Below are 25,333 nucleotides of genomic sequence, written 5' to 3'. Positions count from 1 at the left end.
TCCACCCCCCACACCCTTTTCCCCTTTTCCGATGGACTTTGGGACCTAGGCACCAAGACAATTCGGCAGCTGGTCACCAAGGTCTTGGAAAACCAGTTTAGCACTTGGCATCACCTAAGGTTGCATTGACAACTATGGCATCGACAACAAAATGCATAGTTATTTCGATACAACCCTAGCTTGAAGTTTGAAATTCAAACATGTTTTATGATTTGGCTCTCCAAAATTGCAGTTTGTAAACTATTCAGGTGCACCAATATTTTGGTACATAGACATCTTACAAGTTACAACCATCATTCCCATAATCACACATCAATATTTAACTGCACTAGGATATGGACAGTAATTTCATCTAAGATATTGAAACATACACAGAATTGTGAACCATTTATTGTCTGCCATGACCAAATCCTTTATTTCTCCCTACTCTGTTCTGGTAAGGGCAGTGTCCATATTACCTTCTCTATTTCTCCTAACTTTGTTTTTCATGTTCCTAATTTTGCCACTACTCTTCAATCTATGAGCCATTTAACTAAATCCTTGAATTATTGTCACTTTTTTCCCCTCATTGTCTTTTTCAGGATTTTGTGACGAAGAGGATTATTGGCAGTGGATGTGAGTAGAAAGGGCTTTACCTTCTTGAACCCAACCCATCTACCTTCCAGCTCAATCCTATGTGTAACCGAAGTGATAGCAATACTGTGGATTCTATGATGCTATGGCATCGACGTTTAGGCCACCCATCTTTGTTTATGAAAAAACAATTGCCACATTTGTTTTCATCTTTTTCTTCCTTCCATGTTTTTCAGTGTGAACCATGTATTTTTATTATATATTATCTGTCTTCGTATCCATATCATGGTAAAAGATCCACTGTTCCTTTTCATATTGTGAACTTTGATGTTGGGAACCTTCTTCCACCACATTATTTGATTATCATTATTTTGTCTCATTTGTTGATGATTATTCTCGGTCTACTAGGAATTTTCTGATGAAGCAAAAGAGTGATGTCTATGATATCTTTAAAAAATTCTATCAATTGGTTCTTACTCAATTTTCCACACATATTCAAATTATTCGTTTTGATAAAGGGGGTGAATACCTGTATGTTAGACTCCAAAACTTTTTTTTACCAACAATGGCATTATCCACCAACTTGCTTGCGTTGGCACACCTCAACAAAATGAGGTGGCTGAGAAGTCTCTATGAGTCTTCCCTTTGACATGCATGTTCCTAAGACTCTTTGGTCTGATACCTTTCTTACAACTGCTTTCCTCATTAAGTGCATGCTCACTAAACTCCTTGGTTCTAAATCCCCTCGGGAGATCCTGTCTCCTCAGACTTTTGTTTTCTCTTTTCCGCCCAAGGTGTTTCGAAGCGTCTGTTATGTCCAAGTTCACAAGTCCCTTGCACTAAACTTGATCCGAAGGCACTCAAATGTATATTTCTTGGGTATTCCCCCTCTACCAAAGGCTATAACTACTATCATCCCTCTTCTCGTTGTCGACTTCTTTCTAAAGATGTCACCCTTCTTTCAGCCTGTTCTCTTTTTTGCTCCTTTTTAGCACCCTTTTCAGTGGGAGAATAGTAAGAGTGAAGAGGCAACTGATGTCATTCTTTTTCTCACCCCCTTATCCCTTCCTCCATTTCATTTTGAAGTTGGGAAACATATAAGATGTGGATATTGTTGACATTTGTGATAACTCAAGTATTGGTTCTGGTAAGGAGGAGTTACTTGTATACAAAATAAGGGAAAAGAAAACATGCCAAGAATCCTCTTTGGATCAACATCCTGAGATCCACTTTCCTCAGTTAGGAAACACTCCTCTCCATCTTCTAAGTTAGATCTTCCTATTACTATTCAAAAGGAAAAGAGAGTTTGTACTTATCCCATAGCCATTATTTTTTACTATGATGCTCTATCTCCCACAGGTGTTGCCTTTACTGTTGCCCTTTCCTTCATCTCCATCCCAAGAATGTCACTAAAGCCTTGTCTAACCCCAAATGGAAGCAAGCCATGTTTGAGGAAATGATGGCTCTTGAGAAAAACTGCACTTGTGGAAACAAGTTGATCTTCCCAGGGAGAGAGTTCCAATTGGATGCAGATGAATCTACACAATCAAGTACCGATCCAATGGTACAATTGAGAGATACAAGGCCACATTGGTGGCCAAAGGATATAGTCAGGTGCATGGACTCAAGAGACATTTGTTCCAATGGCTAAACACTTCAATAAAATTATAAGAGTGCTCTTATCATTGATAGCTAATAGAGATTGACCATTCTATCAGTTAGATGTGAAGAACGCTTTCCTCCATAGTGATCTAGAGGTGGAAGTGAACATGTAGACTCCACCAGGCTTCAAATTTCCCCCATCGGAAGGGAAAATCTCCTAAAAAAGGCACTGTAAGGTCTCAAAGAGTCCCTGGCTTGGTTTAAGAGGTTTAGACAAGCCATTTTGAAGAATGGATATTCCTAAAGCCAAGTTGACCACACTTTGTTTACTCGACAAGGTAATGGTATTATCACGTCCCTTATTATCTATGTGGATGACATTGTAGTGACTGAGAATGACAGGGCTGAGATGAGACCAAAGTCTTACTTGGCCCAATAGTTTGAAATTAAAGATCTTGGACACTTTAAGTATTTTTGGAAATTGAGGTATCAAGATCTGAGAAGGGGATAAATATTTGCCAAAGGAAGTTTGTGTTGCACTTACTGAAGGAAACAGAAATCAGCATGCTCTCCTAATGATCAAAATCACAAACTTAGCGAAGACTAAAGCTCTCTTCTTATTGATGCAGGGTAATACCAGAGACTAGTGGAGAAGCTAATTTACGTTTCCTTGACTCGCCTAGACATAACTTATGTAGCTAGGGTGATGAGTCAATTTATGCATGCCCCCAAGAGTGGGCACTCGGATGATACCTATTGCATCCTCAAGTACTTGAAATCGTCCCCAGGGAAAGGATTGTTGTATAACCATTTGAAAATAGAAGGCTAGATTGACGCCAATTGGGCTGGTTCAGTTTCTGATAGAAGATCTACATCAAGTTATTATACATTCGTAAATGGTTGGTCACATGGAGGGGCAACAAATAACCTGTTGTGGCTCGATCTAGTGCAAAGATAGAGTTTAGGGCTATGACTCATGGAGTTTGTGAACTCCTATGGTTGAAACGGTTGGTCCAAGAGTTGGTACTGTGACACCTATGGGACTTTATTGTGATGACAAGATGCTATTAGTATAGCCCATAATCTTGTACAACATGACAGAACAAAGCATATTGAGGTGGACAGACACTTCATCAAAGAGAAGATCAACTCTGGTTACATATCCACACCTTTTGTGAAGACAGGTCACAAGTGATCAGCTAGCCGGCATCTTCACCAAGGACTCCTTCCACATCAGTTCAGTACCCTTCTTTGCATGTTGGGAATGTATGACATTTATTCTCCAGCTTTAGAGGGTGTGTTAGAGTTAATAAGGGTATTTAGGCACATGACCATTATGTTTTAATGTGTTTTTACATTTTACTTTATCTTTTTACCTCCCTTGCCTATGTTATAATGGCATAGGGGCATATTTGTAATTACCTTTTACTATTGGCCAAATGAATCAATAGAGGGGTGGAGGAGTTAATCCTTCTTCCCTAAGTTCCACCGCCATCTTATTCTCTTCTTCTTCCATCATCTTCTTCCTTCTTGTTTCCTTGCAACTCTTAAATTCCAACTACTACCGACTAGCAGAGGTACCACTAAATGTGCTAGCAATTGTCTTCTTGAGTGCGCTTTACAACTTCACATAAACATGATATAGGGCATCGTAACTCCCATTAAATAAGTGGAGGGGAAAAATTATTAAAAAATAATTTTCTATTAAAAAATATTGTGACAGTATATTTTGTCGTTAGGAAAAAGCTAAGTGTTTCCTAAGCTAGGTTCAAATCAAAGATAAAATCATGAAGAGCTAGGAAAACCTCTTTTCCGAGATTAATTAGGGCCCATTTGTTTAGAGGGGTTTTGATGGGGTGGGATCTTTAGTAAATTGGGTCCAGTCCCAAGCAGGATTTTTAGTAAATTCAATAAAAATCAGATTTAGGGACAGATAGTATGAACAAAACAGAAAATAGAGAATGAAGGGAAAAATGGGGTAGGGAAATAGGTTGGGTCGAGCATCTCACTCTTCCCTAGGGCATCTCACCCAAGTTGTCTCTCACAGCTCCGCATCTCACAATTTTCTAACACAAAGCTTTCTTTTTTTTTTCATTCGATCAAATTCGTGTTCAACGTTGTAGCCCCTTACAAACTAATATAGAAAATTCAAAACTGACTCAAACACTAACAAGGAAAGGCCTAACCCAATCCTTAACTAATTGGGAAACCTAAACTGACTAGAAAATTGAAATAACAAAGAAGATAGACTCAAAACAGGACTCTAACTAAACTGATGAATTAAATCTCGTTTTTCTACTTTCTACCCATATTTTAGGCCCATTACAAAGAAAACCCATGGATCAAAGGCCCAACAAATACATAACCCAACCTAAGGCTTATTTGCAATAAAATAAGCCCAAGTGACTTATCTGCATCATTAATGACATTGATAAAATTTATTGCAATTTTTTCTGGTGAATAAAGTTCTAATCTATTTGAAGTGATTGACTACTTGGCTGTCGTACTTGATCCATGGACTGCATCACCACACGACTGTGTTAGCCCTTTCGTTTGATTCCTTCAATCCAAGTTTCGACCTCCCAAACCCTATTTACATGCTGCTTGTAAATCCTGTTAAATTTGCCCCAGTGCCCATTTAAGTTTGCTCTCAAAATGAAATAGTTCAGTAATTTCTATTTAGTATCCAATTTCAGTAAATATTATCAATAAATTTAAAGTCAAAATGTAATTGTTTGTATGCTAATATAATTTTATTTTATTATTATGCAAATCTTCTATCCTTAAAATACAGAAAATAAATGCAGAAGGATCCCCAAGAGAGAACAAGGGCGATTCGCAAAGTCCTGCTAGCAGGCGGTTGAAAAAATAAAAACAATAGGCAACAATCAGTCAAGAGGCTTTTGGGTTATCCTTGAACAACAAACCTACGTCACCATGCAGTAACCTTGAGAACGGGAATCAACTCACTGGCCATTCCAATGCACTTAAAAGACAACTTTAGTCAAAACCAAACCACCAGCATGACGAATTGGTACGAAAGATCAGAAATGAATGGCCAGAAAACAACTTCTATCCGGATATGGTTATGTATCCCAACAAATAAAACCCAACCCACCTTCCTACAGAATATAGAATGTAGCTCACCCTCAAAAGGGACATGATCAAATGATGACAGGCAAAAGGATTGGCTGGCATTTGCAGAGAGTAAGTCACGGAGAAAAGAGAGAGAAGTACTTCCAGAAGGCATAACAGAACACCGCCACATCCTAAAAACATTGAGGCATTAATGGCATTAGGATTCCTACTCAAGCTAAAATATAGAAATGTTAGAAATTTCGGTCAAAATGACAAATTTCGCGAAATATTCAGTTTCAACAAGGGTTGAAACGAAACCAGATACGATACATGGGTCCTACACTCCTACCATATTTTGTGGAAACTGCAAAATTTCGACCATGTTTCGGATTTCGGTATTATTTTAGCCATACCCTTTGTATAAAATGCATGGTTTCGATCGAAATTTTGAAATTTCAACCATGTCTCGAGTTTCGGTGTTGTTTCACTGGTTTCGACTCCAAATAGGATAACGTCCTAGAAAACCTCAGTTTTTGTGTTTTTTTGGCCAAATAACTTCCATATCTTTGTGATGAACAATGTATAACATTTGATAATTAAGAAATAGTTTCTAATTTTATGTTTATTCATTCCTAAAGCATACTTTAGTTGTTTTAATTGAATCATGTGTGTTACAATACTAAATTTTGTATACACAGCATCGTACAACATACATTATCAACCTATGGCCCAAAGCCAAACTACCACTTTGGGTTTTTTTTTTTTCATAATCTAAGGATTCCACTATGTTTAAAGGGCCACCAGGCTTGAATCCAAATGAACCTTGAAATATACAGAGTTTTTTAAATGATTAGACATTTAGACTAACTTCACCAGCAACAAGGAAAGGACTAGAAAGCAAAGCTTTTCTCACCTTGCTAAAAAAGCAACAAAAGAAACAAAGCAATTATTGTATGCATGCCAAAACATGTTCTACAAAAATATACTCCATTGCTTACAGTTCAGAGCAGATGGATGGTGAAATCATAATATCTCTATCATTAAATCCAAACAAACGAAACAAATTACCTTTGAATAAGATTCTTTAAGCCTTTATGACTTCCTTTAATGGAGTCCATGTGCAAAATGCATGGTACTTTAGGGGACTTTTCAATATCTTCGTCTGAAATTAAAAAATGGACATCAAGGAGAGAATTACGGCTGGTTCACAAAATATAATGCAATTTCAGAGTAACTTACCTTTAAAACTAACCACTTCACCCGGATGACAAATGACAATCAAGCTCCAGTGTAAACTGTGATTTAACGATGCAAAAGTACATTAGATCATACAAACTTAAGAGTGGGAAAGATACTCAAATTACGAGTAAAAATTGCATAACTAATGACTTACTTGAAGTTAACAGGAATAAAGATGTAATCCTTTTCAAATAGATCCACTTTCCTTGTCCACTTACGAACACGTAGAAAAGCTGCTCGGCCTTCAGAAGCACTAGATGGATCTTTGTCTAGATCAGCCAGCTTGCGAAAGAAAAAACTATTAAAAAAGTGAAACCGATGCTTGTCCTCCGATTTAATCTTATTCTTCAAATATCTGCAAATTAGGTACGATGTTTTAAATAAAAAGATGTTGACCTTGAGCGTAATTATACTCGTAGTATTACACAAGCCATATTGTTTATTTCATAACTGTTCACTTGCTCAGTATTCCATAATTATGACACCCTCCCCCATACGATATATTACACTATTACTTATTTCAATTAACAAATTAAACAATGTAAAACACATCCGAAGTGGGATCATGTAAGCCAAAAGCATCAAAATATGTAAAATTCATTTTGTTGATAAATAGCAAAGACCTTAGTATACTACTATACAAGGAACTGGCAATGTACACAATGACTGCACAAAGAATGATTTGCAATTGCAACATAAGAAAGTTGGAATTGGCTAAAAAAGGAAAATGAACAAAATTAAAAAAAAAAAAACCCACTTCATTAATTCCCCCACATCCTGCCTTCAAATATTTGAGCAGTGAGCACACAATGGGCCACTGAACTACAAGCTACCTGCACCTAAGCAACTAAACTTTTCATTGCCTCTCTTCAACTCACCACCAACCAACCTACTTTCTGACTGCTCATGTGGCAGGAGGGGGGGGGAAAGAGAGAAAGAAAGCCACATTCGTCCATGCAACTAGGAGATGATCTCTGGCAAATTCATCCGCAGTTCTTTGACATTCCATGCAAATTTCCTTTCATTTGCAACAGGTCAACAGAAAAAAGGGCACATGAAATAACTTCAAAGATTCCCTAATTTTGGTAAAAAAGCAAAACAGTTCTAGTGCTTGTATTGAGCAAGGTCCAGTATGACCAACATACATGGGAGAGAGAGAGAGGGACCGAAAAAGGATGCTTAACAATACTGGAAACAGAAACGAGTGGACCCTGTTCTCGGTTGGAGCGACACCTCCACCCAAGGAAGATAGTTTCACAAGGAGAGAGAGAGAGAGAGAGAGAGAGAGAGAGAGAGAGAGAGAGCAACATAAGGAAGAAAATGAGAACTAAATCGGTAAATCACCAAGAGAAAACCAGAAAGCAGAAGAATATAGTGAGCCATAAGCCGTTGCTATATTGTATTTAGCTCGAGAAGAAAAGAATGATCAGAATAGACAGATTGGCAACACATCATATACCCCCCAAATCCATTTTCCTAAAGTACTATAATACTCCTACGTACATGACTTGATAAAGGGCATGATAGTCCAAAACAAAGGGAAAAAGAGAGAAATAAGCTGTAATGAAAGGAGACGACAGACTAATAAAATAATAAAGTATATGGATGGGTTCAGGAATAAAAAACAACATAACTAACAGAAACAGGATCAAGAGAGAGAAAATTGGATCTGTAATAAGACCATGGACAATGCTCTGTCTTTCAGGCCAAACTGCCCTGTTCTGCATGATCCATTGAATCTGATGGATTTGGAATGCTCTAATCTCTCCAGATAAGCATCTACCTACTCCTCTACACCAGAGAGGGAGAGTACCTAAATTTTCTTCAGTCAATTAATTTGCAACTTGGAACTATAAATATAAACAGCATTCTGGATTTTCGGAATCCACAAATTTACTCTGCGCTGGGTCTTGATTCGTCATCCAAAACCTGAGAGTGAATTTGATTGTCAGTGACAACTAGACCACTGCCAACATGTATATTCTCATAGATTTTTAGAAAAAAGTGTTCCTACACATCCTGTGCAGAAACCATCTCCTAAATGCCAGTTACTTTTCTGCCACGTGAGAAGATGATTTAATATTCTGACTTTGAATAGATACACGGAATTCCTTGGATTGAACAAATGTCAAATTAGTAGCCCATTCGATATGGCCCACTAAAGTATGGGTTTTTTTTTTTTAATCCTTGTTTATCAAGGGTTCCTATAGTTGGAACAATTCCACACGAAATTTGGCTAAAATTAAGAAACTTAAAAGTTAGAAATAGCAGAAAATGGCAAATAAAGTGAGAAATAACAAGTGAAACCAAAAAAAAAAACTGGGAATGAAATAGCAACCAAAGAAACAAAGATGAGAGTACGGAATAGAAACAAGAAGATAATAGCAACTAAGCCATGAAAGTGAAAACAGAAATTGACCTTGACAGAAGAAGAGAAGATAGAAGATAGATGGAGGAGGATATGAACTAGGCTTCCCACCTAGAATTTGACTAGCATCTCACACAGTCAAACCTGGCATCCCACCAAGGGCTTCACTGCATCTCACAGCAAAGGAGTTTCGAATTTCACAGGAATCGACAGGGATAAAGTTAACAAATTGTCAAAATCATTGGTAGTGGGTATGAAACCCTACTCTTTATTTATAACCTCATGAAAATAAGCAAAATAGGAAACCACCATGCATGGAAGGAGGAATCCCTTACAACCTAAGTTTTCCATAAAATAGAAACTCCTCTGAAACTTAACAAAATAAAAATTACAGCTGGATTGTAGCATTATCTATCCAACCATTCTAGAAACACTACTAAATAGAAACTAACACTAATCATGTATAGCCCTTAAATCTCTCATAGTTGGGCTTATAGAATTAACCCATTATATAAGAAAACCCAAAAATACTAAGCCCATGGCCCATATAACCCATTGGACACTCAAAATTAAACATATTTGTCCCTTATTGGTCCAGTTTGATGGTCTGGTTTGCTTCTGGCCTTCTTGTTCTTTTGAACTGCATTATTTCACTTTTTCCAAAAAAAAAAAAATCTATTTTTATAAGTGACTTTATTGACAGAAGGTACAATAAACCACCAACAGGAAGCAAGCCATTACCAATTTACAACAACAGAGAAGACAACCATCCTCGAGAAGACCAACACATCACATAGGAACACAACTCCTAAAAGAATTCACTTTTTCAAGTACTTATCATAACATTATCATGAAACATGGATAAGTAAGAATCATCTGAAATTATTAACACGTCTGAAGGATGATGTGATCAACACATCTGTTGAATCTGGGTTCTAAAAAGGCTGCCAGGCAGTTATGGCAGGCGTATTACAGATTTTATCACAGTAAGTATAGGAAGCACACCCACATATGTTCATATGTAAAACAAGATTGACTTATGAGCATTAGGCACAAGGATTTACAAAATGGAATCACCAGTTGCGGTACTGCAACCTAACAGGTTGCAGGTTCAAAACTTGGAAAAAGCCTCTCCTGCAAAGCAGGAGGTAAGGCTGCGTAAATTTTCCACTCCCACCCTGCAGTAGCGGGAGCCTCATGCACTGTGGCACACATTTAATCAGGTCCAGATTGGTCCTGGCCGAATCCGATCCAAATTGGATCGGAATCAGTCTGGATTGGCCAGAATTGGCCAGCAAATCAGCTTAAAAAATTAAATAAATAAAAACAAGAGTTTCAAGAGTCTTCACCTCCACCCTTTCAGTCTTCCCCTTTCCCGCTGCTTTCCCTCCCCCTCCCTTGCATCCCTTCCCCTTCCGCCTGGCACCCAGTTCCATCCTCACAATACCCCCTGCCGTCCTCTGCTTGCAAGCTTGTGGTCAACTTAGGAACAGATTGACAGAATTTTCATATATTGGTTGCTGGGTAGAGGGAATATCAAGTGGGCATTGAAGATTTGGGCTCCTAGCATGATAATCAGAAAATCTTCCACCAAGCTTGATAAACAATTTCCAGAGGAAAGAATAGTCGTAAAGCCACAGATCTTAGAGGTCAGGCCCTGCCCTTCGTGGGTGAGTTGCTGCAAATCATCTCAGACTCTCTCTCTCTCTCTCTCTCTCTCTCTCGCTCTCTCTCTCTCAATTTTTTCTTTTTTTTTAAACTGGTAGATCAGGACACGTGGCCACCATGTGTTGTGATCACACCACGTGTTCACAATAACATTTAAACGGATCGGATGGATCAACTATCTGGATCAGATTGAACAGGATCGGCCACTGCACATAAGCCCGTTCTGAATCTGTGAGAATCAGGATCAGCCTCGACCGATCCGATTCTGATTTTTAAAACTATAATTAGGAATGAATCAACTCAATATGTTTGTTGGAATTAAGCAAGTGAAGCCATCACAAGCCTATGTTCGATCCCAATTCCCAAAGTAATGAATCGATCCCAATTCCCAAAGTAATGAATCGAAGTCAACTTGGGCAAAGCTATCTCATTGACAGCCATAAGAAAGAAGAAGAAGCATATAGTTGCATGTTATACAGCCTAAGAGTACTACAAGTATGTATGGATCTTCTTGCCAACTAAAGATACTAGTGAAATTGTGCATAAGGAATTCTTTGCACCAATGATGCTGTCTTTAAATTTTAATTAAAAGGGCCATAACCCAACATGAGTTCCGATTTAACAATGTACTGGAGGGTGGACAGGAGTGGCTCCTAATATTCATCATTTGTTCACGAAGTGTCCACCATCAGATTCCAAGTCAGCTTTATGCTGGAAACCCAAGTCCTTACCATCACACTGTCGATAATCGATATCCCTTCTCCTTTTTTATCTATAATAAAATTCTCAATTCCAGCAGATTTTGAATGCCTAGTTTGTAAGGATCAGGGAATAAATATGAATTTCAAAATTCAAAATATGAAGGATGTAAGATCACTTAACATTAGGCCTTGATATTACATATCAAAGAAAAGAACAAGAAGAAAGAGAATGGAGAAATTTCTTTTGTTACATCATACTGTCTAGCAAACTATAGAGTAGACAATAACCATGTCAAACATCTTATTAAAACAAAAATAATTCCAATCAAATTATAAATATAATACCAGTATCAGTGAAGGAGAAAAAAAAATAGATCATGGAAATTATGGTGCATTCAAACCTCAGTTATCTCCAAGAACAAAAGGGCCAGAATGCTAAAAATAAAAAACTGAGTAAACTGAAATGTCTGCACTGGAACTTACTTAACATAGAAGTCAATAATAGTATCATTGATAAATGTCTCCGGTTGTAATAGCTCGACATCTCTCTTACCAATAGAAACAGCATCTGGATCCCCTTTTGGATAGATAACATCTTCAAAAGCTTCATTAGAACTGAAATAGTACACTCTTATTCAGTATATATTACAAGAGAAAAAAGAAGAGGAAATAATATTGAAAAAAAAAAAAAAAAAAAAAAAAAAAAACAAATGCACATGTTATGGGACAGAACAGCTCAACCGTAGCATGTGTAGAACATCTAAATATATTTCACAATCATGATTTAGAAAGAATCCATCAACTACTGGTAAAGATATATTAATGAAAAATGAAATTAAACTAGCATGACCATATTAGAGCTGATTTATTGCCCCGATTCACAATAAGCTCCGAGAAATTTATTTGAGGTGGCATGGCAATGTTTGAAGGAGGCCTTGGGATGCACCAGTAAGGAGGAGTGATCTGATTCAGATTGAAGGCATTAACAGAGATAGGGGCGGGCCTAAAATGACCAAAGGAAAAGTAGTGAGCAAATACATGCGAAGTTCAGTTCTTGTCCCAGGTATGACCACAAACAGAGCCTGATTGGAGGGCAAGGATTCATGTAGCCGATCCCATTTAGGTGGGATTTTTCTGATTTGTTGTTGTGTTCCTCTCCTTTTACTTTCCTTTTACCTTTTCTATTCTTTTTTGTCTTTGCACAGATCCATGTAGCCAACCCCATTTAGTTGGGATAAGGCTGAGTAGTAGTTGTTGCACGGAGCGACTTGCAATTCACCAACCCGAAGCATGTTAATGCACACCGATCAACATATGTATAGGGAAACCTTAAGCAAGATCATCAATGAAAAGTCATGTATTATAAATACAATTCATTGACCATCAACCCACAAAATGCAAGAGGCTGAAGGTATCCAAGCTCTCAAATAATGAGATCTACAAACATGAAGCCATACATAAGCCTATCTAATCTAATAATACTACACAGACAACATCAATCCAAACCTACCACTAAAGATTGAAACTACCAGCCTTCCAAAACAAGAGAATGTGACAAGACTGATTTAAAGCTATAATTGAGAAAAAAGGGTCCCCAAATAACCATCAATCAATGTCTCCAGGGACAATTTTTTGGACTGTTGGTGTGGTTCATTAATTGGGACTCTGCCTCCTGGTTCTATATATTGCTCATGTTCTTGAATTTTTAAAATGTAGCTGCTGATTACTGCAGGTGGGTGGCGGAAATTCGATCACATAACTATCGTGACACAACATTCCAAGAATAGCAAGAAACATATGAAGCTAAATCGGCATTCAATGAAGAAAATGAAAGGGTTTCACTTACGTAGAGAAGTATTGCTTATCTTCTTCAGTACTGTAAAAAAAATATATATATATCAGTATGAATTGAATCAAAACTAGACAAGTAGACAGCACAAAATCTAATACCAGTAACTTCCATGATACGAAAAGTATTGGAATTGCTAAGAAACAATTTATCCATAATCATTTTAGATTCAATCAGAAATAAATAGAGTTTTGCTAAGACAAGATTATTATGAATTCATCAAATTGAAGAAAAACTTGAATGTTACAAAATATTTTTTGCAGATGCAGTTATGTAAATCAGGAAAGATCAACTGCTACTGATAATATAAGCCAAATGTGCACTCATGATACACCCATTAAAACTTCCATGAAACAATTGTGCAGGGCATGTCATCATTCACTATTAGTTATAGTTCAGACAGAACTGTTGGAGATATGCCCACACTCCTAAATTGGTTTTGATGATAACAAACAAATGAAGTAATTTAACAATGTGCTTGTTTAGCAATGTGTAAGATAGTGGCAATAACTAGAGAGAAAAGTGAAGTAATGCCTCTTGAAGAGTACAAGTTGACAAGAAATACATGGCGTGGAGGAGAAGAGTGAAGAAGTTAAGAAGATGAAGAATGAGAACGTGAAGATGCTAAGGAGATTGATGATGATACTTAGTATAGGATTGTACACTTGCACTGCACTTCATGCCTATATCATTCATAGAATATCAATCACATGTGATGTAAGGCTAGGTAGGAACTACCCATCCCCAGTTAGGATTCTCAGAAGTTCGAATTTGAAATCAGATTTCGAACAAAGTCCAAATCTGGCAGAAATAGGAGGAAGCCTGCGGTTGGCTGTAGGAATCTCTGATGGAGCTCCAATTTTGATCAAAAACTCTTCTTGTAGTGCTAAACAAACCCTCAAAAGATGAGACATTTCCGATGGTTGAATTGAGAGTTATGTTGTCGACATAAATTAGAAAAGTTTGACCACTCTTCAGAAACTAGGGTTCCTGGCAACGGATGATCCTCAAAATTGCAATGAAGATCCCTTGTAACCTGTCTAGGTATCCTTCAAAAGAAGAGCTTGAACTGCTGGCTCGTTTGAGAGATCTGGACTTCGATCCAAGTTTCCAAAACCCTGACAATGGAGAAATTGATCCTTGACTGGAGGGTGTATTTCTACCTGATCCGTAGGCTGGTCTTCTGGACTTTAAATCACCTTCAATAGTCCCTCAAACACTCTCTCACAGCAGTGAAATAAAGAAGAAAATAAGATCAGAAATGAGAATCAATGGGGGGTTGAGAAGGGGGGAAGGAAAGGTTAGGTTTTGGGTGTCTCATATAACTACATATAAGAACAAATGACATGATATCAGTAGTGATGAGTTCTGATCTTGCCGACAACATTGATCCTCATAATCAAGTACCTTTAGGCTTGTGTTCGTTCATTAATGGAATAGTATCTTCAGCTGTGATCAGTATTAATCATATTCCATCTCCATCCATTATTTAATTTAAGTGGGTTTTTGTACGTAGTTGGCAAACACCGAATGACAATTAAGGATATTGATAATTTGTTTGGTCACCAGTCACTACTACATAGCTGCAGCCCTGTTTTATATGTTCTATATGGCTAGCTGCTCCGACTTGATCCTTTCATTATATATTGGGTTCAGGAGACCTGATCATCGATGAAATTAAGGACTGTTCCATTAATTATTGATTACTGATTCTGATGATTATTTCCTCTTTCCTTCCTTTTATTATGTCCAAGGGATTATTCCCTTAACATGATAAATATATGCTTTTTTCTCTAGCTAACATGTGCAAACGCGCCTACTCCGTCTGACGGTGCAAATATTCCTAATGGCATGCACGGTCAACGGATCGATCAATGTTGAAGAAAGACAAAACCTCACAGGAAATAGTAGTTGTACATTAATAATTTCTGTTAATTGGCATCCATATCCTCCTCCTAGGAAGTTCTTAGTTCTGTCCACCCAAATATTATAGAGATTCCAACCAGAATTACTATGTGTATGAACAGATAAATGCAACAAGCTGTACCTGATATAACTAAATATTTTACAGAACTCACCCAAGCCCAAACTTCCATAGAGCCTTGTATCTCTCATGCAATGATGTGATCATTTCTTGTTTCTCAGACCAATCAGGTTCAGAGACTCCGAAAATCAATTCAACAACACCTGGGTGCATTTTATAGAGTAAACTAGTAAGGTTAGTGTTTGACATCAAGTAACTGAAAAGGTAATCTCTTGCAAAAGAACCCAAAAATAAAAATGTTAACTTGCACAAGGCTCAAGTTGAATTTTCGGGCATTCATCAAATAATTTTTTGTCTTTTAGATAAGTTTGTATTGTAAAAAAAAAAAAAAAAAAAAAAGGGGGAAAGAGGGGGTTAAAGGAGGCAATTTGGTTGCAGTTGGCCTATAGGGCCATTTAATCTCAGAAAACATGTTCCCAAAGGCGCGCTATTTGCTTTTGAGTGGTAAGATCAGTTTTAAGAAAAGAAATGTTGAGGGCTGATATCTTGTATTCGGTGGACTGGGCTGTGGGCTGTGGGCTGTGGGCTGTGGGCTGTGCCTCCAAAGGGCCGTTAAAATCGGGGTAATTACGGAAATTTGTATCTTTTTGTTTCCCTATAAATTGTTGCGATGGGGGTCATTAGGGTTATGGGAATTCTTTGTATAACACAGAGAGGAGTGAGGAAAAGAGTTACGAGTGTGTAACCCTTTCTCCATTGTTAGTGAAAACTGCTCCCATCTCTCCGTGGACGTAGGCTCCCTACCAACCCACATAAATCCTTGTGTTGTGGTTGTGATTGTTTCTTCTTTCTATTTCGATGTGCTTTCGACATTATGAATAGGGTTTTATTTCTACAAGAAAGATGGGGCTGGTTTGGGTTGCATGCAAGTGGTCTTTTCTAGGGCTTCTGAGCTGGAAATAATGTTTTGGCGGCGTCTTCGATAAATTTATTTTTTGGATAAATCGATACCATTTGCTGATGATTTACTACTCTTTTCATTTCTCCTATTTTGTTTTTGTGCAGATCCATTTAGCCGACCGATTAAGTTGGGATAAGGCTGATTCTGTCGTCATTGTTTTTGTTGTGAGGTTTCAGCTTTGGAAAGGAATAGATGTAATTTTTATAAAAAGGTTCACAAGTAGCCTCAGATGATTACAAATTTTGGAGTTTATATTATGAGATAGGAGCTGACAATGAAGGAACTCCATAATCTCTGTGGCTTCCATGGGTTCTTAGACTTAGAGTCTTAAAATTATCCAAGAACACTTGCTGAAAGATAAGTTAATTCTTTTTAGGCTAAAATCCATTTTTTCTGCAGATATATCATATGAGACTGTGCTACAGTGTATATCCTATTTTCTAAATCACAAAAATTTTGCTCCCTAGAACTGAGCCTTAAAAAAAAGGAAGATTTTTCTTCAAAAGCGGGGGAGGGGAGGGGTGAAGTAACAAAATATAACTGCGCATATAGCCAATGAAAACCTGTTCCTTGTAATGGGATGTAAAAAGGATCATACAAATCTATCCAACTTACAAAAATATTGCCCCATGGTCACAAACAACCCATTAACTGTCACCATGGAATTGGATACAGCCTTATATACAAGAACTCCCTTCAGACCCATTCATGAGCTACGACATCTGGCTAAGGAATTTGCATCACAGGGTCTACAAGAGAATGAGATGTTTCGTTGGTTGAAATGTGATTGGCTCTCTGAATCAGATGTGCTAACTTCCAAGGGATGTCCAAATCTGTTGACCAGGGTGAGCCCCCTTCTATGACAAGTCAAGTCCAAGGATGTCTGGTTAACATAGATCGTTCTTCAATAACAGCTTTTATTTCTGCGGTATTTGAATCCCCCCCTTCCAATAGGACTCGAAAAACTTAACGGTATGTTTCCATTATGAGCACTAAACACCCTCCAATACCCGATGGGCCTGGATTGCCTAAGCTACTGCCATTAAAGTTTAATTTCACTGCTGTCTCTTGTAGAGCTCTCCATTCATGTCTGACTCCCTCTCTACTTGGCCGGGTTCTCACCGCCTGAACTACTACTCATCACAAAACCAAATATAATTCCCATCAATATATCTTGATTAGTAGCCCACTGCAACATGCTGCCCTCACCCATTGTTTCACAGATTCTGGTGGCAGATTTCCTTGCATTTTGAAAAATTCTGCTATCTCTCCTGCCAAATTCTCCAAAGGATCTCCAAGAAGGGATAGAACTCCAAAAACCAGCCAGATCTGAAATTTTCTAAGGGGAAGTCTAGCAAACATCAATAACCCCTGGAAGTGATGCCATACTTCCTTACAAGGTCAAAATGAATTTAGAGCACAAATGCCATATCTGAGGTAACAGGGATTTAATTGGTCGTCTTCTTTGCAGCATATCGTTGCTATTTGCCTTTTTCAGGAAAACTTTCCAAAACAAGATCACACTCTTTGGCAAACCCTGAGGTTTCCAAATTACCTCGGGAGGTAAAGGAGGTTCTCTTTCCTCTCTTGGCCGAGGAATATAAGTCAAAAAACAAAGAGTTCGTAGAGAATTTTCCATTTCCCGTTGAAGGCCAAACACTCATGGTTCAAGATCTCTCGCCGAGATCTCGCTATTAACTCTTTTTTTGGCTTGGCGAGATGAGACCACAAGTGATAAATAAAATGTATAATATCTCGGTCAAGATCTCGAGATCTCGGCGGATCTCGGTCGAGTTAGACCAAGTCACATGGGGTATATACATAATTTCGACCCTCAACCCAACCCAACTCGACATAACTCGACATATATCGCCTTTCTCTCCCTAGTGTGAAGAAAAAGTGAGCTTTGGTGGTTTTTCTAGCAAATCTCTCCTCTAAAGTGGAGATTAACAACTTAAACACTTGAAGATTAGAGATTATCACTTCATCATCAACCTTTGGGCATCCCCAATTGAAAGAGATTATCACTACATGAAAGGTTAATGAAACAATGCCGCTTAAAGAAGGCTTGCTCACAGATTTAGTCAATTGAGAGATCAACACTACAAGAATAGGTTGTTTTAAAAGCCTGACCTGAAGTATCACCTGCATTTTCAGCTCCTGCTGCATCTGCTTCTTTTAAACAGAGTTTAACTAGAGCTGTTCGGGCCTGAAACACCAGCCAACGGCCAAAAAAGAATGGGAGTAAGTTATTTAGTAAGAACATGCAGTGTAGCAGTGCAACGGACTTCAAAATCAAGACTATCAGAACCCACCATTTCACACCACAGTGATTCAATCTCAATGACATCACCAAATGCCCACTCAAAGCTAAAAGTTCCCTTGTTTCCACATGCATCTAAAACTTCAAGCTTGATGAAATTGCAGGAAAAGATTAACCGAGATTCTGAATAATAGGCATCCCCACAACTAACAAAATCAGGGGAAACGGAAATTGGCGCGTTCGCATTCTCCTGAGTTCCACATCCAAAAGGAAGAAGAGGAGTTAAGAAACATTCTAAGCCTTTAAACAGAAAAAGAAATTTTATGAATTTAAAATTTCTCTATTGCAACAAGTTTGATAACTGTAATGAAAAAGGAGACAACAATTCCCATGAACAGATTCTTTCAAGTTCATGGTGATCATTTCCATTTTGCAGACAAGGAAAATTGAAGGGAAAAAGTTAAGCCCTAAGTAACTTTTTTCAGTAAATTCCCATTCAACTATCTTTGGAAGAAAACAAGACCCCATACAATCATTATAGCTATCTGAAACTCAAATTTGATGAGTGCACCAAAGGCAATTAGGATAGTTGCCATTCATACATGTTCATGCCAACCCAAATGGGTCATGTAAAGTTGGAATGAACTGGCCAAGGTAGCTGCCATGGTAATCATAAGCATCTCATAAAGGTGGTTCTTCCAATATAATCAATTGCAGACCACAATTTCTTTTTCTTCTTCCCCTTCCCCAGTGAATATTGCAGACTGTTTTAATGCAGTTCAAAGTTATAGAAGCAAAAGACTGCTAACAGTCCAGGATTGATTTAGAATAGATAAGACACGATATTTGGACAGAATAGAAGTATGATAGGCGAAAACAGATGCCAGAATCTAATGATCGGAATGGAAAGAAAAAAACAGGGTAACCGGCAAGTGTGGAATCAACAAAATAAAAAGTAACTGATGTAGATCAAAAAAGGAAGGGTAAGAGAAGGACATTCTGCAGTAGCCCAAGCCCAGCCAGCATCCAGAAAATCAAGAGGACCATGATTGGGCAAGCAACTAGCCCATCAGGATAGACCATGATAGTCCTGTTCTGGCTCATGTTTTCGGGCCAGGTTTGAGGCTCATTAGGGTCACGCTATTTTTATAACTACATGTTGTTTGCTACCGTTTCACCTAAAAGCTCGAACTGTTAGAGAAGGACCGAAGGACAGTGTCATGTATACATTAACGCTCCCCCGACGTGCAGGCCGAGATCCCATGGTCCTCGCATGTGGAGCTCACGCGGCATTCCTTCGCACAACACCAAGGGAGAAGAAGTTTCATCCCTTACCTGATTTTTGCACTTCCCAAGAGTCGAACACTCAACCTCCCTACTATGATACCATGTCCACTACGGTTTCACCTAAAAGCTCAAACAGTTGGGGAAGGGCAACATCAAAGTATACATTAACACACATTAAGTAGTAGATAGTTGCTATTAAATTACTACATGTTAGTTACTAATTTGGGGGTGTCTAAGAAAATTCTATTTTATAATAGAAGCTAAAGTTATTAATAAGAGGAGGTGGTTTGTAGTGCTCCAGATTTGGCCATATGAATTCCTCTTTGTAGCTGTTTCGTTCTGTGTGATGCACGATCCCTGTGGGAGACAGGAAACCCAACTGAGATGTTAGTGATGCTGGTGAGAGAGTAGCAAGGAGGAGTGAGAAGCTCTTCCATGTCCTCATTCTTTTGTTTGGTTTCTACTAACAGTTTCTTTTACCTTTCCAGCCCTGTCCTGCGCATCCAACTGAGTAATCAAACTGTTTCTCTTGATTGTTAACTGCTAAGGGATGCATATGCTGTGGTCAACATCAATATTGAAGGCCTGAAGCTTTTATTGCCTCAAGTATCTGTAATTCTCTGCTTTGGCTGTTTACTGCCTGCTACTTCGAAGGCTATATCTCAACATCTGGTGGTGGGATTGTTGTGGAGTTTTCTGGTCTTTAAGAGGTATTCTCCCCTGCATTCGGCCTTAAAAGAAGCCTGGTCTGACCTAAGGATAGAGAGGACTCTATAGTTGCTAACTGTGCCATGAGTTACAGTTGAGAATCAGAATATTGGAGAAAAATTTGGCTTGACCGATATGTCAAGAGGCCATTTTTTTTTATAATGTGGATCTGTAGTGCAAAGGGTAACAAATACATTTCGACCATTTCGATGGGTTCAACCATTTTGGTCTAATCAGCCCCTTATAAAAAGCGAAACAAGCCCATTTTACAAAAATCAATTCCCCCCCACCCCCTATTTTGACTGTAAGAGGTGGGAAACATAGGATATCAACCAAGAAATTGAAATTTTTCCATCAATCTTTCATTTTACATTTGAATCTTACACAACCAAAGTATATTTGTCTATGAAAGGTTCTTGGAGAAAAAAGGTAAACCCCATTTTCCCCTTTTTATAAGGGGCTTAAGGGAAATAGGACTGTTATGCGTCCAACTATGAAATATGAGGAAGAATGTTGGGCAGTTCAGAAGTGCCATATACAGAAGTTATGTGTAGCGAAGATGAGGATGTTAAGATCGATAGGGAAAACTAGGAAGGATAAAGTAAGGAATGAGTATATTGGGAGTTGCCACGATCAACAACAACCTCCGTGAAAGTCGTTTGAGTTGGTTTGACCATGTTCAACGGAGGCCTGAGGACACCCCAGTAAGAAAGAGTGATTGATTCAATTTCAAAAATCTAAAAGACCTAGGGGCAGGCCTAAAATAACCATAGATGAAGTGGTGAGGAATGGCATGCCTAGTCTAGACCTTGTACCAAGTATGACCTTGGATAGAGCCTATTGGAGGGCTAGGTTTCATGTTCTCAAAACCATTATTCTCCTGCCTCGTGGGTTGGACCTCTTTCAGCTTAAACTCACCGGTATACTCTCATCTTTTCACCTCCCCCTCCCCTATTCTCTGTTTACCCCCTCCCCTTCTCTATTGTGTTTTGTATGGATCCATGCAGCCAACCCCATTAAGTTGGGATAATGCTGAGTTTGTTATTGTTATTGTTGTATCATTTTTTCCTTTTTTTTTTTTTTACAATGTACTTATAAATATAGTAGAATGATTTACAATTCTATCATTTGTTTTGCATCCTCTACATTATGTTTTGTCTATTTTAATCATGTATTTTTCATTTTTATTTAGTAACTTATATATGAAGTAGTAGTACAGCTTCAGTCAACGTACACTAGCAAACCGGGGTCAACACCACGAGTATCACTTTTGGTCCTTTTTCATAAAACTAATTCTTTGAATAGGTTAGAAACGTCAAAACTAGGATGTACACAAAATCAGACCAAAAAAATCCAGGTTGGGGGTGGTTTCCACCATTGCAAGCAAATTTCCCCAGTTTCCTCGAAACTGGTCAAAATTTTGGTCCCGACTAGGGTCAAAACCCGATATGTTGAACCTTGGTCATAATTCAATTTCTTTCGTGTCCATGGACGTCTCAATGGGATGCCGTTATTCATATTCCAAGATATCTCAAGAAGGCTTCAGGTTGTGGTCTGCTATACTCTGATCATTGACATGATCGGATTGAGGGTTTCTGTGATGCTGATTGGGCTGGATCTCCTGTTGATAGGCAATTAACTACTGAAACCTGTACATTTGTTGGTGGTAATCTTGTGTCTAGGAAGAACAAGAAGCAAGCCATTGTGGCTAGGTCTAATGCAGAGTCTAAGTATCGCGCCACGACTCATATCACTTGTGAATTGATGTGGCTAAAGCAGTTGTTGATAGAACTTGGGTTTGAGTGCACTCCGTTTTTGCAGTTATGGTATGACAACCAAGCTACGATCCATATTGCATCAAATCCAATGTTCCATGAGAGGACAAAACTTATTGAGATTGAATGTCACTTTGTTCAGGGAAAAGCTACAGGCAGGAGTTATTTCTACAAATCATGTTCGCACAGGAGAACAACTTGCAGATGTTTTAACTAAATCTTTGGGGAGTGGTAGAGTGGATTATATTTGTAACAAGCTAGACATGATCAACATTTATGCTCTAGCTTGAGGGGGAGTGTTAGAAGTCTATCGTGAGAAGGGAGGAGTCATGCGCAAGTCACAAACTCCTCCCTTGGGGTTTTCTTAGTCCCATTAGGATTGTCCTAGTCCTATTAGCACTAAGATCTATTAGGAGTTAGCTGTTAGTATCAGCTCCCTATTCTATTTTGGTTTATCCTATTTCTAGGACTTCTAATGGCTGATCTACTCCCTTGCTCCACAATCACAGGACTCTCTTTACACAAGTATAGGATTACTGGTAGGGTCGACGAAGGGGAAGTACAAGATAAAGAGTAACAAGATGATCAACCCACTAAAATAAAGAGTTGACGATATGGGTACTAAGGTTGTTAAATAAGAAAGGGCAATAATAATATCTACAGAGAAGAAATAATATGGAGCCTAAATTGCTACAATATTGTAAGGCAGATGCAGAGATTTGGAGCAAGAGGGTTAAATATATCAAGTGTCGACCAAATCTCACTAAGCTTGAAACACAACCCTAAGGCTTAGCTTTGTCTGCTCCTCTTTCTTTCCAATAAAATCTTCCATTAAAAAAAAATACAAAATTCCACCACTTCGAACGTTCTAAGTTGTGCTTATCCTCTTGGTTGTGTGCCTCCATAAGGTGTCAATACCTGACCGGACCGGTAAACCGAACTAAGATCAATGGTTCCAAGCAAATAACCTGACTAAAACCAATTAGTGACCTCGTGTTTAAAATATGATTTTGGGGGTTCTTAGATCAATCCCTGGCTTTCCATATCTACTTTCCTGAACCCTTTCCCATATTCTCCGTTTTCAAATGGTAATAGTAGCCATGTATGCCACCTTCCTCCCCTTTTCCAGCAGGGAACCCCTTCAATTGCTTTCCCTAAAGCCAACTGCCAGCTTCAAGCGTCCCCATTCCAAGTTTGTTTGAAGACTTACAGAGCAGCTGTGTGGACTGATCAGAGTCATGAGATTTGGTTTCAAACCCCATCGGTCTCTTGCACAATGAAGAATTCGTTCTGATACAAAAATTCTGGTTTCATGCCACTGTAAGATCAGAGTTTTAAATCTTCCCTGTCTTTTTCAAGTACCTCTGTTGAATGCTTGATGAAGTAGCAATGGTGATGGCCTGAAATTGATAATGAGGCCAATTGAATGGATGGGTTAGGAGCTGTCAGTGACTGATCAACCAAGACTTATTGGCGGCTAAGACCAAATGATTGCATAGTTGTCACAGCCTCTAGGCGAACCAAGGCATTGAAGGGGGCCTGGACGCAAGGTGACCAAGTCGACCAAAATGCCCGCCTAGGTAACCAAGGCAAACACTGGTTGTCAAGGCGCCTGGATGCCAAGGCGTCATGCGACACCTCAACAACTATGAATGATGTATATCAAACTGTTTCAGTCGAAAATCTTGAGACCTTAAATAACTAATCAGTCTTGGTCTAAGCCTAGCAGACTGGGTGCTAAGGCCAACCCAACCAGGACTAACCGAATTGACACCCTTAAGCCTTCATGCGTATCTTCTGCCCTAATTCAACAAAATCATCTCTATTAACATAAGCAGTGAATGAGAAAAGTGAGAGAACCAAAGTTTAAAGAGTATATTTCAGTGAATCATGGAGACAAGCATTGTATCCTAAACAATAACAAGAGCTGGTGAGATAAAAGACAGAAATTTCTATTTGGATATCTGCAATTTTTAATTATGCCTTTTATTTAAATTTTTGATATATATACCTTGAATAATTCTTCAAATGAAAAGGCAGGGGAAAAATCTTACCATTGCCCAATGGCTGCAACAATAATCTGATGCTAGTTCCCCTAAAAAAATGAAATAGAGCAGTATATGCGACAGTTAGAACAATTTGATGGAACAATCCATGCAGCAAAAATGAATGAAGAGGTGCAAAGTTCATCTTGGTTTCTGAAATTCAGTTTCGCAGCCTTGACTGAAAAATAACTTCAAGTCTTGAACAGAAAAAATAGCCAAAGTAGAGTAAGCAATTTTGTATGCATGTGTATAATCAGTTCATAATTAGGGTAATAGAATCCTCAAGGTCATCTTGCTGTCATAATTCTTTGTTAGATGATATTTAATGCAGAGAATAATATCTAAACTTCTCAGTAATTTCAAGCAACAGCCGGGTATAAAACAGCATTCCTCCTAAGAAGATAATGTCAGATTTTATTTTATTTCACCCAAAGTTCAAATTTAGTACAGCGAATCCCAAATACCAAGAAGTCTCATTTCAGAAGATAAACCTAAACAACCACCAAAACAAAATTTTAAGGCATACAATCTCACGAGGTGAATAAGTTGAAAATTATTAACCTTCATTTTCCACAAGATCAGAAGAGGTTGATGGAAAACTCCCTTTCATGCTTTCATTATCATCTGAAATCACTCCAACTGACTCATTCTGCAGCACGAAGAAAAAAAAAATTGAGGATCATCAAAACCCACATCCGATCTAACATCACGACGAAGAAAGAAAGCAAGAAAAGAAAGTCAAATACATCAGATGAGGGTCCAGAAAAGTGCAATTTAATCGCTTGTTCCCAGTTGGAGGTATGCCCGGACTTAAAGCTTGCATTGGAAGGGGATTTCGTCCAGATAATGGACTCCCAGGTTCAATTGGATCTGGGCTCATATGAGCATTTGGTTCCTGACTCATAGACTTAGATATTAGAACAGCATCCAAACACGAAATTCCTTCTTTAGTGGCCTTGTGCTTGCTATCACTTGGATCTAGATCTACGTATGATGCATTATTGGTTTCTATTTCTCCCAAAAAAAAAAAAAAATAAAAATAAACATTATGTTAAAAGAAAAACTCATTCAAAAACAAATTCAAAAGAAGAAAATAGATTCAAACCCCTAGATGACATGTGAAGCTAGCATGTCCCCAAAGAGGGGAGGGAAAATATAGTCCCAAAGATGATTACATTAACAGTCTAAATTTCATGGATGGTAAAAATATGGGTAATTCAAACACTGGAAGA

The 25,333-nt window shown here is 38.2% G+C and overlaps 1 protein-coding gene across 2 annotated transcripts in view; it reads right to left on the bottom strand.

Annotated features, from left to right (window-relative positions):
- The window catches only part of LOC122075097 (probable ubiquitin-like-specific protease 2B), a 50,041-nt gene extending 24,991 nt beyond the window's left edge, over positions 1-25,050 (bottom strand). The window contains exons 1-11 of one of the 2 annotated variants that reach the window (XM_042639996.1): positions 24,848-25,050; positions 24,663-24,750; positions 24,111-24,151; positions 18,339-18,536; positions 18,157-18,232; positions 15,157-15,265; positions 13,076-13,105; positions 11,713-11,844; positions 6,647-6,847; positions 6,493-6,548; positions 6,322-6,415 (exon numbers count right to left, since the gene is read on the bottom strand). In XM_042639996.1, the coding sequence (XP_042495930.1) occupies positions 6,322-6,415; positions 6,493-6,548; positions 6,647-6,847; positions 11,713-11,844; positions 13,076-13,105; positions 15,157-15,265; positions 18,157-18,232; positions 18,339-18,536; positions 24,111-24,151; positions 24,663-24,711 (986 nt within the window). In that variant the 5' untranslated portion in view covers positions 24,712-24,750; positions 24,848-25,050. The remainder of the gene's footprint in view (positions 1-6,321; positions 6,416-6,492; positions 6,549-6,646; positions 6,848-11,712; positions 11,845-13,075; positions 13,106-15,156; positions 15,266-18,156; positions 18,233-18,338; positions 18,537-24,110; positions 24,152-24,662; positions 24,751-24,847) is intronic. The other variant, XM_042639997.1, reaches the window with a different exon arrangement.
- Between the last annotated feature and the right edge of the window lie 283 nt (positions 25,051-25,333).

This window comes from Macadamia integrifolia, chromosome 4 (assembly GCF_013358625.1).
Source record: "Macadamia integrifolia cultivar HAES 741 chromosome 4, SCU_Mint_v3, whole genome shotgun sequence".
NCBI classification, from domain to species: Eukaryota; Viridiplantae; Streptophyta; class Magnoliopsida; order Proteales; family Proteaceae; genus Macadamia; species Macadamia integrifolia.
This window is presented reverse-complemented; position numbering and strand designations above follow the sequence as displayed.